Source organism: Branchiostoma floridae, chromosome 2 (assembly GCF_000003815.2).
Source record: "Branchiostoma floridae strain S238N-H82 chromosome 2, Bfl_VNyyK, whole genome shotgun sequence".
In the NCBI taxonomy this organism is placed as follows: domain Eukaryota; kingdom Metazoa; phylum Chordata; class Leptocardii; order Amphioxiformes; family Branchiostomatidae; genus Branchiostoma; species Branchiostoma floridae.
The window spans coordinates 20,531,182-20,547,177 of record NC_049980.1 but is presented as its reverse complement, the minus strand read 5'-3'; the positions used below and the strand labels follow the sequence as shown (position 1 = coordinate 20,547,177).

The following is a 15,996-nucleotide window of genomic DNA, read 5'->3' as shown; positions in this document are numbered from 1 at the left end:
AGTCCACTGGTAGTTTTAAAGGTAGTGGCCCATGGGAAAAAGTGTTTCCTGTGTTTTGGAAGCTAGCAAAATGGCAGTCTTTCCCCATGGAATTCCATATTCTGTTGTGTTGATTTTTTAGTAAGCGATGACCACCACTTCAAAGACGGGCAGTACCTGTACCAGTTTAAACAGGATTTCACCAGACGGTACCGGCTGTCGGAGGTGCTGACTCCGCTGGAGCCCATCCTCCCACGCTCTCACTCACGCCACGGCAGCATCAGCAGCGAGAGGACCAACTCAACATCTTCTGTTGGTACGTCATTGGCATACCCAGCAATAGTACTTCGGTCTATGCATATATGAAGATTTGAAGTAAAGCCATACCAAGTTGATTTGTTGCTACATGTACTTGGGTATCAAAAGATGCTCCAGTGGAAGGACAGCAAAACAGGGTCTGGAGGGAGAGTCTGTTCTTTGGAACACACGATTAAACTTTTTCCTACCAGCCATCTGTTTTCATCATGGCCTCTTGGAAACATTTTACTTTAAAATGTCCATCACAGGAACACCAAATAAAGCCTCTTTCTTCATTGGTGGTGATGAGGATGAGAATAAAGAGAGATCAGGGTCCTTTGGAAATTCATCTGGTAAATATTACTTTAACTTTTCCATTTTAAATAACTTTTGTCTATATCTTTGCAGATTTTGTTTGTCACGGAGAGTACACTCATGTTACCTATGTAAAGATTTGATAGTGATAATACAGGATTTTATATTGATTCACTACCATTGTCATCTCCTAGTTTTGCTGCGACCAGTGACTTTAGATGAGCTTAGGAACAACCAGGGGCGGTACACACAGAAGCATATCAGGGTAAGGAGATAATGTAGTTTTACCAAATCCTGTGTATTGCAAGGAAATAGTAGCTGTATTTGTTTATTGGTTTGGATGTTCATGACATCTTGTTTCTTTACAATTTCAGTTGATTCACATAAAGTATTCAGTTGTGATGTAAAGGAGCCATTGACATTATTTGGTAGTGAAAATAACATAATTCTGGGCTGGAAGGTAAAGTTGTGTGTCTTGACTTACAGATTGTGAGTGATGCTGTGGGTTATGGGATGGTGGTACGAGGGAACGGTCCAACCTACATCCAGACGGTGGACCCTGGTGGGCCGGCCGCAGCAGCTGGGGTTAAGGTACTTGTATCCAGAATTACAAGTTCAAGTTTGGTGTGAATCAATCTACTGTAGGTGTACAATCCAGCACCATGTTCACCACATCGTCAAATGTAATACTCCATCCATGGCTGATCTATTCCATTTCTTTGACTGTTGAAGTAACCTTAATATAAACAAGAAATCTTTTTAAAAAAGTTGTGCCTTGCCGCGTGTTAGGGATATCGTCAGGAAAAAGTAGGTCAGCACTTCAAGCCCGGCAAGGCAAAATGCTGTGCCTTGGCAAAAACACAATACAATGACTGTTTTTACTGTTTCTGAAAGAGCTAACCAAGAGGAGTAAAATGCTTTTTAGATGAAGCGAATGGCTTGAACGGTTGCTGAGATATGGCTCCACAAAGTTGCCAAAACCTACCCTCAGATATGGCCGGCTGCGCGATAAACGATGAAAATAAAAAAAATACCTTTTTTGAGGGGTGATGAAAAGGTAAGTAAAGGCTGCAAAGCTTGTTTTATCTTGTTTCCCCGTAATATGTACTACATAGAATCACTCCACAGAGTTCTGAACATTCATGGCATTTTATTATGCTTTTACACAGGGTCGATGTATGCAGCACCCACTGGTGTCCTTTCACACAATAATTGTCATCTTACCTTATTCTTTAAGAAATAAGTAAATTTGGGTTTAAAAGTTCACATTTTGGGTTACAGTCAATGGTGTTTTTTGCACCAGTTGAGTCGCATTGTAGAAGATTAAATATCATACTTCATATACTTTTGCAATGTACACAACATTATGGTATCTTATATTACCAACAATGTCACATCTATAGAATATCAGCAATATTAATTGCCTTATAACAAGGTCAACTTGGTCAAGGTGAAAGGTAAGTGTGTGAATATGTCGCATTATTTTCATGTTGAGCCATGATGTTACACTGTATCAACAGTACAACTTTACACTTAGATACATTTGTAATAAAATATAGAAGACAGATGTTTGTACTAATAAGAGATAAAATATCAATAGGTAGACATTGTGTAAACACTAAATTTATTAGGACAAGTTCAACATTTTTCAAGGTCAAAGGCTCAGTCTTCAGGATACATACAATCGACACATATTTCTTTGATGTACTTGCAGGTACATGAACTTCTCCTTATTTAATCAATACTATAAATAGTATAATGCAATGTAAACTACTTTTTACAAAAACAACAGGCTTACTCATCATTTTCTGTGGTTACTGGTAGCAACAGTATTCTTTAACAAACTTAATGCTAATAGCACTGGCTGCACAACTTGTCAACATTATGTTTGACCTCTACCATTCAATATCTCCGCTCCGCTCTCCAGTCTTATATCAGCTACATCTGGTACTTGGTGCAATCTACACTCCACCTGAAAAACAAAATTATTTGAGTTTCATGATTAACATGTCTACCATCATGGTGATAATGTTCTTCCATCTGAGGGGATGACGACCTACTCCAGTACCACGTCTGATGTTCATCTACATCATCATCTTTCTTATGACTTCTTTCTTTCTTGTGACGAAAGATTCAGAATGATCCAATAATGAAATGAAGAATTCAATAAAGAAAGAAAGGCAAGTTGGGGCAAGGAATAGATTAACTTATTATCATTGATTAAGTAGATAAATACCTGCAACAAGATGGAAGGAGGTAAGTGTCACTGTTTCTGAGCCATCTTCTGCGACTGAATCTCAGTACCAACTGCGACAACCTCGCCCGGTCGGTAGGAACCTGGCTGATAGTAGAGACAAGAGTATAATATTGCAGGTAAGTACATATTTATGATTTCTGCTACACCAGAAAAACCCTTGGCACAATCTGACAAAGAATACACATTCTGGTTGCACAAATTTTTCACGTTAACAAAAATGCCATTAGTGTTTTGAAAAATTTGGGCATAGGTTACCCGGCTGACCCATATCAGGGGGCACGGTGCCTCAAGTTCAACAAGTGAAAAAAATACAAAATGGTATTTTAGTCTTGGAACGAGGCAAGGGATGATTCACACCAACAGTAACGATGATATTGAAAATACAATTGAGATTTTCTTACAAATTGGGCATACCCTGTAGGTACCTCAAGTTACCATGGTGCCTCAAGTTCAACAAGTGAAAAGAAATACTAGTAGTACACAACAGGCCTATCAATGATCCATATGTAAAATATGCTAAAGAAAGCAATAAACTAATAAGAAAAAATTACTAAGAAACATTTTACATACATGTAAGTTTCATGACTAAAACATGGATAAAGAAACACTGCATAGAAATTATATTGCTGGGATTGACTTGAGAAAAAATTGTTCAAAAGCACATTTTCTTCAACATGCCCCCCTCCCCCAAACACTACAAATTGTATCAAGTATTTTACCTTGAAATTCTTCATCCATAGCGTCAAAAAAGGTTCTATTTGTGCCGCTTCAGTCACATATCCTCCGTTTCTGAGGGGCACGCGGCCCAAAATTTGGCACGTTTGGATCGCGCGGCGCCGCCGCCCGGCCAAATCGGGGCGATCGTCGGGGAAAACAGCATACGGCAGAGGGTTTTTGTGGTAGCGTTGAAATACCTAGTCAAACGTTCTTGAGACGTTTCGATGACGTCATTGCCTACTTATATATTCACATGCAATGCATTGGTCTAATTAGGCATTTATTTCATCTTTATGAATAGGTAATGCAAATTATTATGCGAGATAATTCACTTGATTATATATTTACTTCAATGGATTTGAAATATTACCATACGAACGCTTCATTCATTCGATGTAACCAGATGTTAAGAGGCTTTCAGTACCGACCACAACTGTTATCAAATGCGTAAAAGGGAGGTATAAAGATTGACGGGTATGTACTGTTAGTCGCCTAAGCCGTAAGTTTGTCCTCGAGAAAGAGAACTGGGAAGGGCCTTTGGAAGGGCCTTTGGAAGGGCTGGGTTAACATTGCTTGAACCATTGAACCATGGAACCATGGAACCATGGAACCATGGAACCATTGAACCAACCAAGAAAATAGTGGCTACAAGGCCATGCCGCCTGCGGCGGCAAGGCAAAAAGTTTGGAAACTTCAGTTGATCATATCTCCATTGTTGGTTTATGATGTTATATTGTTTGTATGATCTATCATTGGAAAGCATATTTGGTACATTTGCTATGATTTTGCATTCATGTGTCAAGCACCAGGACTACTCATGTGAGCGGGTTGCAAAAATACACCAACTTGTTACATTTCAGGTGCGCCAGTTTGTGAAAGCTGTTAACGGGACAGATGTGCTGGAGATGGGCCATCAGGAAGTCGCCAAGTACATCCTGGCAAACCAAGATGTCGTCAACCTGGTGGTCCTGCAGCATGGCAGAATGCTGTAAATGTGATGTTTGGTACTACTAACATGGCAGGAATACTGTGTAGTATCAGCACTTGTATTACCATGATGGTACTGCAACATGGCAGAATGCTGTGAATGGGATGTTTGGCACTACATGTATTAACATTTTAGTGATACTGCATAGTTTCACATGATGTGTACTAATGCCATCTGTATTACCATCATAGTACTGCAGTGTATAAGAATACTGTGTGCCAATGCCATCTGTGTTGCCATGATGGTACAACAAGTAATTCTTAAAAGACCTCTTTTAGCTCAGAGAAGAACTCTCACAGTGATCTCAACTTCATATTGGTGTTACCTGGCTACATCATTTTAGTCAACACCAATACAGTAGGGTAGGAAAAGACTAATGCTTTAGGAGTGTATGAGACATTTCTGAATCAGTACCCAGTATTTGATTGCACATAATTCATGTTCTCTTTTAACGTTTTATTGCAAAGCCAACTATCTGCTCAGCTCATTGGTATGTGACAAGAGTTATGACTGTAGATGTGAATAGGGGCTGTCCGATACTTCAAACATATTAGTTGGGATCAGGGAAATATAGGCCCTTAGTTGGATAACACTTTGATGCCAAAGTTAGAATTCAAAGCAGTAGCTACATGTAACTCAGGCAATGGCAGCATGTAATGAACTTTGATATCCTTTTGAGTGAGGTAATTCTCAACCAATATGCATATTACTACAGTACACCACTAATTCTACAAGGAATATTATAGTTGAGTTTTATAGAGCAGCAAATATTAGCTAGAAAGATGTTTAAATCATTGAGTTCAACACACTAGCAACAGTATGTATCAATGCATACACAGCTGCAGTGGTTTTGGAACTTTTCGTTGAGGCTCCAGTAATGCTGTACGTGGTGGCATTGATCCCACAGATTGCAATGTTCTGTCTCTTTACATAATCCATTTGGGTAACATAAGGCAATATGTCAAACTGAAGACTTCTATCCATAGCATATCTTGCAGGTAGATATTATCTAATGTAATGATACACACTAAGATTTGATGGTAATCAAACCAATTGTTTTAATGAAAGTATGATCAGTGCAATTGATATTGTAGCAATAACGTGTGTACAAGGAATGACATGCAGCTTTGCTGTTTAATGAGATTTCAGTACAACGAATTGTCGTATTTTGTCAGTGGCCTTACAAATAGTTAATATGTTCAAGTATGTTATCTTGTAGCATAAGAATGTGGAAATGATTGCATGTAATGTGCATTATCTTCTGGTAAGGATGTGATCCTGAATCTTTTTGAAATGTTGAATCTTTTTAGGAGGTAAAATCAGTGAAAAGTAATTGCAACAACTTCAATCAAATTGCCTCTAATACTATGAAACCAAAATAGATTTGTTTTGGAGATCAATAATCTAGACAATAAAACAGTTTGAGAGTAAAAAAAATGCATCATTGACTGGTGATTTGTGTAAACAGCTAGACAAGGTTTTGCTGGTGGCAGGGTAGGGGGTACTCCATCCATTCAGCAGCATCTGGTGAGGGGGCCGGGCACAGTGTGGCTACTGGAGGCAGGACTGGCTGTCTCTTCGGTTGTGAGGGTTGACTGGAGGGTCCTGTTCCATGGAACCTGGACTGTCTGCCTTCTGTAATGGACAAACTGCTGATGCTGTCTCCGTCCTCTTTGCCTTTCGTGGTTGTCTGTGGAAAGTGACGACGGAAGGTTTTCTTGGCACTATCCATACTCTGGTTGACATCCATAGACAACATGGTGGGTGTGGTTACCATGACGCCCATTGGAGCGGCACCTGTGGCTGACGTGTTCCAGTACTGGTCATCCTCCACACTGGTGATGACCATGTTTCTACCAATCAGGACATCATCGTCTCCGATCGGCCGAAGAAAAACTCCTTCTTTCCGGTGACGTCTGGTCCCTCCCGGGGTGCTGGAACGGAGCGTCCTGAAGGACAGCGGTGTGTACGCTCCCGTACGCTGCCCTCCGGTCAGCCACATCGCCCACGCCACGTCCTGGTACAGACCCACCATCTGGGTGAACAGCGCTTGTCGCTCGGCCTCAAGCTCAGCTTTCTTGTTGAGCCAGCGGCCGTGGCTGGTCTGCAGCCGCTCCTCCATACCTACCAGGAACTCCTCCACGTCTCTCCTCAGCTCACGTGTGGCAGCAGCAGCCTGGCGTTTCAGACGAGCCTTCTCCTGCTGGAACCTGCAGTGTGCGATGTACCTGCACATGGAGAAGGTTTTGTTTGAGAGTCATCAAGTTATATGCAAACTCTAAGTAATTGATAGCAAAGCAGTATATGCCTGTAATGATTAGTTGATACAGAAGAAAAAAAATGAAGAAAACAATTATATCATCTGAAAATAGGTTCAGCACCAAGGACAGGGGCACCAATTTGTTGGTGTGTCATTCAGCACCAGGGACAGGGGCACCAGTTTTGTTAATGTGTCATTCAGCACCGGGGACAGGGGCACCAGTCTTGTTGGAGTGTCATTCAGCACCAAGGACAGGGGCACCAGTCTTGTTGATGTGTCATTCAGGGGCACCAGTCTTGTTGGTGTGTCATTCAGCACCAGGGACAGGTGCACCAGTCTTGTTAATGTGTCATTCAGCACCGGGGACAGGGGCACCAGTCTTGTTGGAGTGTCATTCAGCACCAAGGACAGGGGCACCAGTCTTGTTGATGTGTCATTCAGGGACAGGGGCACCAGTCTTGTTGGTGTGTCATTCAGCACCAGGGACAGGAGCACCAGTCTTGTTAATGTGTCATTCGGCACCAATGACAGGGGCACCAGCCTTGTTGGTGTGTAATTCTGCACCAGGGACAGGGGCACCAGCCTTGTTGGAGTGCCATTCAGCACTGGGCAGGGGTAGGGGTGTCATTCATATCTTCTATTGTTGTTAGTCTGTCATATCTGACAGATTACTTACCTTTCACACAAATGCTTCAAGCGGAGCTCTGGTATTTGCCGTGTCATCCTCATCACATCAACCATCAGGAAACGAATCTCCTTGGGTATAAAAAAATTACAACCAGTCATTGAAATTACCTGATAATGATACAACACATTTAACTATAGGTACATGGATGTAGGTGTTATCAGCCAATTTTTTGTTAAAGGTGCTGTCACACCTGCATGACTTTTTTTTGTTACAGGAGGTTCAACAAAGCTGTGACAGAATCTATGTACAGTAGCATTTCTTGTCACAAGACTTTGATGCGATACATCCATGATTGTTTCATGATTGCCCTCTAATTTGTTGTGATAAACGCAACATACAACAATCACTTCAGATGCTGACCTCTGCAACAGATTGATCGGTGAAGAGCTTTTCCATCTCTCTCAGAGCGGCACTCTGCTGGTGTATGTTACGGAACAGGCTTTCCTCTGCCTTGTCTTTATTAACCCAAACACGATCCTTTATCTCCCTAATGATGTGGTTCTGCTGTTCCAACTGCATGGGCAGGATCAAGAAGAAAACAATAGAGGATGTAAATGAATTTTGCTTTTGGTTCAGTTTTCCCAGACAGAAATATTTGACGTCAAAGCTAGTATGTTTACAAGTGAGATTACTTGCACTGTAATACAAAGCACATCTAGCTATTGTGCCAAAGTTTGTGCGTGCAATGTAACTGTTATACTATAAATGATTACAAAGATTTAAAATGAATTCTAAACAGTGACAACAAACAACCATGCGATGTCTTGGAATGGACCCTACTATCTTTATTTCTCTTCATAGATACGATACATGTACTTGTACAATGTCTCTATATGTGTATTGTAATCAGGGTTTACGTGTATTTCACATAGTGATATACATGTAGGCAAGGTTTACACAGTACTTTCACAGAACAGCAGCAGCACTGTGACCTTAAGTTTCACCTTCCTCTCCCCATGCTGTTCCTACCTGTTTCTCCAGCTCCTGCCTTACATCCGTCAGCAGCTGGATCCTGCTGTCCTTCATCTTCAGCTCCTCCACAAACAGCTGCTGTTTCTTCTGCAGCTGTTCTGTCAGCTTCTCCTGTGCGCCGGACATATCACGGTACCGCGCCAGCAGACTGTGGTACTTCTCTGACTGGAATGGTACGGTGGGGAGGGGATTTATACGGCTATATGATTCGACAGATTAGCAGCAAACATATCATTAACAGGTCAGAAAAACATTGCTTTGAACAGAGCTAGTTGGGGGTAAGTTCAAGGTGCAAGGTATTGCACACAACTTTCCACGAAACTAATAGTGAGGCAAAAGGAGACAAGCGGAGACAGAGAAAGCCAGCGACCGCACAAAGCCTCTCCATCCACGAGTTGCCTTGTCCAACGTACACCAGTCCGGCCTCTACAGTCACATAGGGTGTGTTCACAGGGCGGGTCTTCATAACGATCTCAAGAATATGCAAATGACAAACATTTATGTAATACTCTTGGCTTTGTTTATTCGTTTCTGACCTGACTCATTTTTGACATGGCCAGCTCCTTCTCCGCACCCTCCAGCTGATCCCGCGCGAACTTAACCCTGGCCTCCTGCGTCATCACCTCCCGCTTCAGCCGCTGCGCATGTGCAGCCTGGGCCTCCAGGTCCTTGGCCACCAGAGACTTGCCGGTAGCAGCCTCCTTAATCTTGAGTCTGGGAAAATTAACAGAAGAAGATAGGTGATAGAAGGTGGAGGGCAACACTTTGCCGTGTTTTTCTTGAGAACGGGCGGGCATTGTGCCATTCTGTCCTTGGTAAGATCAAGGAGGTTCTTTTTGGTAAAATGATCTGCGAATATGCGAGTGAGATAGGATATCGAAATTGGTGTGTTACGCCAAAGGATGGTTATACAAGTGCAGAAGCCCATATCTAGGATGAAATCGTCAACACCCCTTTCCACTAGAGGCTGCGGTCACTGAGCGACCAAAGATTTGACAGATTGGTCAACGAATTTCACAGATAAAGAATGTTTTTTTAACGCGTTGTGCATTTTGTTGAAGAAGAAACTAGCTATAGCACATCACAATTTACCTCTTGTTCATCAGTGCTTTGGCAAGCTTGAACTCCAAGGACACGAGCATCTCCACAACGTCCTTTCCCAGCTGTGTTATCAAGCTCCTCAAGGACCTCTGGCTGGCCTGGCCGAGGGACAGGTCCGAGATCTGTTTCACCTCCAGAGCCTGCTCAGGAAGGTCTTCCTTCTGAAGGATCTGCACGATGGCTTCCTTGAACCTGTTTTTGGCGGGGAGAGGTTGGAAAGTAGGCTAAATTTATCAGGCAATGAGAAACTAAATTTAATATATTGTCCCGTGGTTAAGAAGTGATAGCATTTGTCTTGGGTTGTCGTACGAATTTGATGTATTTGAATTCTCAAGCAGACTGTGACAGAACCACACGCCGACAAGGATCTATGACGTGACAGCCTTTTCAGTAACAAGACACACACATGTATGCACGACTAACCCGAAAATGCTATTAGTTTGTGATTGTACGATAGAACGACGTAAAAGCAAAACAATCAAAATTAACAAACTCATCCTCCTACGCACGGTCCCCAACGGCTAGCTAACTCGCCTATTGGGGAGTTTCGATACGACTGTGGTCCCTCTGCGTAGGAGAATGTAACAAACTTAACTGAGCTCTAAGATACCAGATGGAGTGCAAATATGGTTGAAGAATAAATCTACCTTTACACGAAGGACATGTCAGCAAGATTTCCTGGTAGTGACTTCTACTATTGGAACAAACCTGTTGATGGTGTAAACAATATGGCGGCATTCCCTGTCCACATCTCCCAAGTCTTTGCCCTGCTCCAGCCGAATCTTCCGCAGACCAGCATCAAACCTGGGGCACAGCAGGTTCGAATGAGCTAGTCGTTATTAGGAATTAAGAATTAGAATTAAGAGAAAACCAAACTTTTGATAGAGATCAACATTGGACAACTGCTACAACGATATGAACATTGAAATGATAGAAAGAATATGCCCGCAGGATCTTTACCTTGCCTTTTCCATTTGGATATGAGACTGAGTTTTCCTCATCTCAGCTTCGTATTGTAGTGTAATGCGTGACACCATCTGATTGGCTGCGGCTGCCGGGTTTATCTTTTTGGGTGACTGTTCTCGCGCCCCTCGCCTGGTTTTCTTTGGAGCCACCGCTTCTGTTCCACCAGGAGTAGTCACGACCTCGGGGGGCTCACTTGTGCCAATGTCAGGCTCCTGAAGCTCCTGTTCCTGTATAGAGAGGAGTGCTGCAATTAGAGGACTGTGCAATTTCCACCTACAGATCCTTGATTTGATCCCGAACCACCATGAATGCTCCTGAAGGCCTCCGCCACACAGTCGACAAACTTCGGACGCCTTTGTAGATGACCAGAAAAGTAAAATGATGGCTCCAACTGCACACGTTTGATAAGGTGGATAGTCATGGTCGTGTAAAGTTTATTTCCCAATTGGGGCATGGTGAGTATCGAACCCAGAACCTACTGGGTCTGAGCCCAACACTATCATTACGCCACGTACACTGACGCCACGCCGAAGCCAAACGCTTTTAAAGGTCACCGAATCTCAAAATCGCCCAAGAGTCGAGTGTATTTTACGCTTTAAAAGTAGCTTCTTTAGTTTAGTTTAACTTAATCCTCCTGTTACACATCACCTGCATCTGTAGGAGCTCGTTCTTCATCTGCAGGTCCCTCCTGAGCTCCTGCACCTCCTCCTGCAGTCCGGACACCTCCTCCTGTAGGGACTCGATCTGCAGCTTGTAGGCCTCCTCCTTCTGGTCAAACTTCTCCAACATGTCTGCCTGAACACCGGCATTCCTGCAAGGAGAATTTGGCTGTTAAAAATGTTCTTGTGATATAACCTAGAGGAACTTCACCTGCCAGATATTTCAGCTACCTTTCTGAGGGCCGGAATGTACATGGCAAATGATGGAAAATGGTCACAAAGGTTGAGCATAAACAGGATCAATGCAACTTGTGAATACTTTACAGAGTTAACAAGCCGATAATTCTTTGACTGAGGTATAATGTCGAGGAAAATCCAGTTTATCTCAGCCATGAAATCACCTGCTGTCTGGTCGTGGAGGAGCGCTTCCTTGCATCCTGTTGTGAATTTCAGCCTGTTCTCTCAAAGTGGCCAGTTCCTTGTCTCTCTGGTCCAGCGCTGCCTTGAGCTGGTCCACTGTCTCCCTCAGCTGCCCGGCCTGCTGGTCCATCAGGAGCATGGTGGATGAGGAAGGACCCGAGGGCTTCTTGGATTCTTCAGCCCGCATGTTCTCAAACATAGCCCATTTCTACATGACACAATTGCCACAACATACGGTACATGAAAAAACGAGCGGCAAAGAAATACGAAAAGAAAAACAAATACCAATATGTCTGATACGTTCCCTGTTGCTCACTAAAACTTCCTGACAATTTTCCATGGTATACTATTCCTTTACCGGACCGGGGATGTGAGTTTCTTTGTTTCAGAACTGAGTACTAAAGGTTAAAGCAACTACATGTATTGTCAATCTATTTTTTCTTATGAAAAATTACGACCATGATCATCTATCAATGACAAGATAATCTGTACCTGCTGTTGGTTCTCGAGTTGCTTGGCAAGGGTGGTGTTCTCAGCCTGCGCTGCTGCCAGACTTTGTGCCACTTCCTCTGCCTTGGTCTCTGCCAGCTTGACACGGCCTTCAGTCTCCTTTACCTTCAAACTAATAGTACAGGAGTTAATCAATTTATCATCTGCCGACATCAACGACTGATGAGTCTGTATACACATCACAGATGTCAGGGAGTTAATCAAAGCATAAATGTCTACCTCCTATCATGTATTCAATTCAATGTTGTTAAAAGCTTTACCTCAATGTATGGTTTGGGAACCAGGTCCTAGTTTAGATACATTGTTAGGAAATGAAGAAAAGTCCTACACACCCAAGTCTGTCGCCTAGCTGTTTGAATTGGGTGCATTTTTTCTTCAGACTGTTGTACTCCTCCGCCATTCGATCCTTGCTGTTGTTAAGCCTGTCGATTTCCGCCTTAAGGTCGACAATCTGGGAATCTCTCTCCCTCAACTCGTCTGCCCTCCGGTCAACTGCAGGAGTACAGTCACAAACTCGTGTTATATAAAAACAGTTTTGTACAGACAGCGCAAGCTGCTGAAATGAATTGATTCATAGAAAGAGTTCCCATCAATAAAAAACTAAACTGTCAATGACATTCGCAGGTAGTTGTGGTGGTGGGATAATATTTCGGTTGTCCTGGCAACATTAGCTTCCGTCACTTGTTCAAAGGAGGTCAGTAAAATTATTTTTCTTTTGTAGTTGATCAAAGGTTATGACAAGTAGTAGTCTTCTGCAGCCACTATTCCACTAACATTACCTGCTGCAGAGATGAAGTCAAACTGCTTGATGGCGTCTCGCACTTCATTTCGGGCCTTGTTGGTCCTCGCCATTTTGGTAGCGTCCTGAAGTACTTTCCGCACCTATTAGAAGCAAGCACAGATAATCTTTACTTAAAAAACGGCAGGACACTGAACAACGGGGAGATAGAAAAAATCAATTCTTGTCTACCAGCATGTACTTCTTGTACTCGTTTGTGAAAATGACGTCACCTGATTGGCCGCTGCCCTCCAGTTCTCCGGGTCCGCCAGGATCGTTTCCTCATCCAGGACTTCCCCCTCCTGCAGTACACGCTGTTGGCCCGCTGGGAGGCGCCTTGCACGTGGAGCTGTATACAACGAAGTCAATGCAGTGCAGGGGTTTGGGCCACATTTACAGTATAACACAGCTTTTGAATATCGATGAACAAGAGCAAGATCTCTGCTATGTACTTACCTGACGCCCGTTGTCCCTCTCCCTGGGGCTCCCCGGTGTCAGAGAAAATGCTCTCGCCCAGACGCTGGAGTTTCTGTACACAGTTCTGTGCAGTCAGGATGGCCATGACGATCCGCCGGTGGAGCTGGTTCATCGTTCGCTCCTTCTGCTCTGGGTCATCCTACACAAAATGTGAAACGCAATGAAGTTTACAAGCACTGATCTATGTGTTGTTGCCATAAGCATACCTTGCTATGGAGGCGTGGTGGTGGGTCATCTCGCATATATCGGAATTAGTCGTACGATCTTGCAGGGATTTTGAAGTAGGAAGAAACTACCTAGAATAGGTTGTTCAGAAAGAATGCAGTTTAATTTTGTACGACCCAGGCCCGAGAATGGCTTCAGTTTAGAACAGACGAAGAAGCCCTTAATAAATAATTGTAAAAATTGCATTTTCACCTCATCGTCGAATTCATCCAATAGTCCCTCCGACGCATTTAGCCAATCACTTGTCTCCGCCAGTATATTACGCTGGGTGGCGCTGTGCTTGATAAATTCGTCGATTGCCTTCAGCGATTGTCTTTTCTTCTTTTGACGTTCACGTTTCTCCTTGCTCATGTAGTTGGGCGGTCTGCAGGACAGTCAAATAGGTTTCATTAATGCATTGTAGTCACGAGTTGTATCATTCAAAGTAATGCTGGCAGCCATACACTTATGCGATTCAAGGTTGTTGCTGCGGCAGGTAAGATATGTTTGGGTCAACATCTGTATTCATGTCGTTCCATCTTTTTAAAACAACCTCGTATTTGTGCATGCACCGTGCGTATTTTCAAAGAAGCCATTGACTCATTGTCATTTTTCTGTGTTGTAACGTTACAAATTTATGGATTGTTGGTTGGTAAATGTAGTATACTACACTACACACAGTTTCCTGTATATTCCAGATGAAACGATGTTGCCTAGCCCAGGTACAAACCGCTTCATAAACACCAGATAACCGTGACTGGACATTCGATGATGCCCAGACATCTCAATAAAGTTGCTTATGCCACACGCGTCTCACACAGTGGAAGCGATGAGAACTTTCCCTCTGACCTGTTGCCGATATCCAGAACCAGTTGTTTCTCGGACTCTGTGGGGTGGATGTCCTCCTTCACGTCCCACTGGCGGTACACCGTCTTCACGCGCTTGTGGATGGCGTGCAGCTTGTTGGCGATGTCCGTTTGTTCCCGGTATATACGGGCCCGAGCAACCTGCCAGGGTATAGATGTTCACGTGTACGTACGTCAACAAGTTGTTTCTAACCGCCTTGCATTTGTCTGTGCGTCTTGTCAAGCAAGCCATTGAAACATGGTGTTTTTGTTTTGGGATTGATAGTTCATTTTAAACTATACAAAAGTACATTGTTTCACGCTTAGGAACGCACCTACCTTGTCTATGGTATCTCTCACACAACTGGATATGGTAAAGATGAAAGGTGGTTCATCAGACTCCTTGTCAGACCCTTCCTCGCCACTATCTCCGTCTTCTTCCAGAGATGCCATCGTCTTGTAGGTTTTCTTCGGGGGCGGTCTAGTCTGCGGACCGCCAGTTTTTACGTTCTTACTTCCACAGTCCAGACACTGGCCCCCGCCTTTATCGCCAAGCAGGTTCATCCTAGATCCAAGAGGCCGTCTTTGTAGGACAGATTTTCCCCCGAGCCCCGCCTTAAAGCGACCGACCGCCATACCTAAAAGATCCGCCCTACTGCTGGCCGTTCCGAGGTTTGTTCGGCTAAAGGAGGAGCCGGGAAGAGACGGACCACCGAGAGCCATTTTACTCGGTGCTTGGCCGACCAGAGCCATCCGGCTAGGTGAGGCACCAGTCAGCGTCATCCGGCTAGGTGCGGCAGCAGTAAGCGTCATCCGGCTAGGAGAGGCACCGCTAAGCCCAAACCCGCGGGGCTTGGTTGATTTTCCTCCCAGGGGGCTGGACGTCTTCTTACGGGACATTTTACGGGTTCTCGTGACTGGACTGGTACTCTCCGTGAGCTGGGGACTGTTTCTTCCCGTGAGCTGGGGACTGTTTCTTCCCGTGCGATGTGGACTTACTGGACTGTTCCTACCCAGACTCGCCTCCTTCTTCCCGGGTACAAGATCCGGGGTCATTCGTCCATAAAATGACATCACGGACCAGGGAGTATTCAAACAACGTGTCTCAAGTAGTTACAAATCTGTCGGCACTATGCGACTTTAGGGCGGTTTGCAATGCCGAATGATAACATGCCATTTCCTTCCGAATTACATCTCAGAATGTCGATTGCAACGATTCCATGGGTCCAATTGTTCCATTGGCCACTCTAATAGTACCATTGTCACAACTTATGCTATTGTCACAACTAATGTCGTCACTGAAAGCCCATGTATTGTGCCGTACACGTGTTTTAATATCATTGTGACATCACCTTTGATGAATCACATGTGGAGACAATGTACTCGCAACGTGAAACGCTATGTTTGTTACCGTGTAAACAGACCGTTACAAACTCGCTCTAGTTGTTCTCGAACATCTGTTCTGCCCGCCACACGACGCGCGTCTGGAACATCCAGAGCAACGCTGTGTTCTTTGGCCTTGTGGTGGTAACGTTAGATGCCGGGGAGAGAAAAAGCAGAGAC

General features: G+C 43.8%; 1 protein-coding gene and 1 long non-coding RNA gene across 3 annotated transcripts; one reads left to right on the top strand and one right to left on the bottom strand.

Moving 5' to 3' along the window:
* The first annotated feature begins 614 nt into the window (after positions 1–614).
* LOC118410524 lies at positions 615–5,979 on the top strand. The gene is made up of 4 exons (XR_004830563.1): positions 615–629; positions 786–856; positions 1,078–1,182; positions 4,426–5,979. It is a non-coding gene; the product is annotated as an uncharacterized LOC118410524 (long non-coding RNA).
* On the bottom strand, positions 5,592–15,665 carry LOC118410521 (rootletin-like). Of its 2 annotated transcripts, XM_035812276.1 has the most exons (18): positions 14,773–15,665; positions 14,438–14,595; positions 13,802–13,973; positions 13,364–13,523; positions 13,141–13,256; positions 12,909–13,011; positions 12,462–12,621; positions 12,112–12,241; positions 11,601–11,827; positions 11,189–11,351; positions 10,535–10,767; positions 10,283–10,378; positions 9,566–9,766; positions 9,010–9,187; positions 8,471–8,638; positions 7,862–8,014; positions 7,490–7,569; positions 5,592–6,781 (listed from the first exon to the last, which is right to left on the bottom strand). In XM_035812276.1, exons 1-18 carry the CDS (start codon positions 15,505–15,507, stop codon positions 6,022–6,024), a joined length of 3,993 nt encoding a protein of 1,330 aa, XP_035668169.1. In that variant the 5' UTR covers positions 15,508–15,665; the 3' UTR covers positions 5,592–6,021. The 2 variants fall into 2 exon arrangements, with proteins under 2 accessions (XP_035668169.1, XP_035668171.1); XM_035812278.1 differs by lacking the exon at positions 14,438–14,595 and having other exon boundaries at positions 14,773–14,909.
* Between the last annotated feature and the right edge of the window lie 331 nt (positions 15,666–15,996).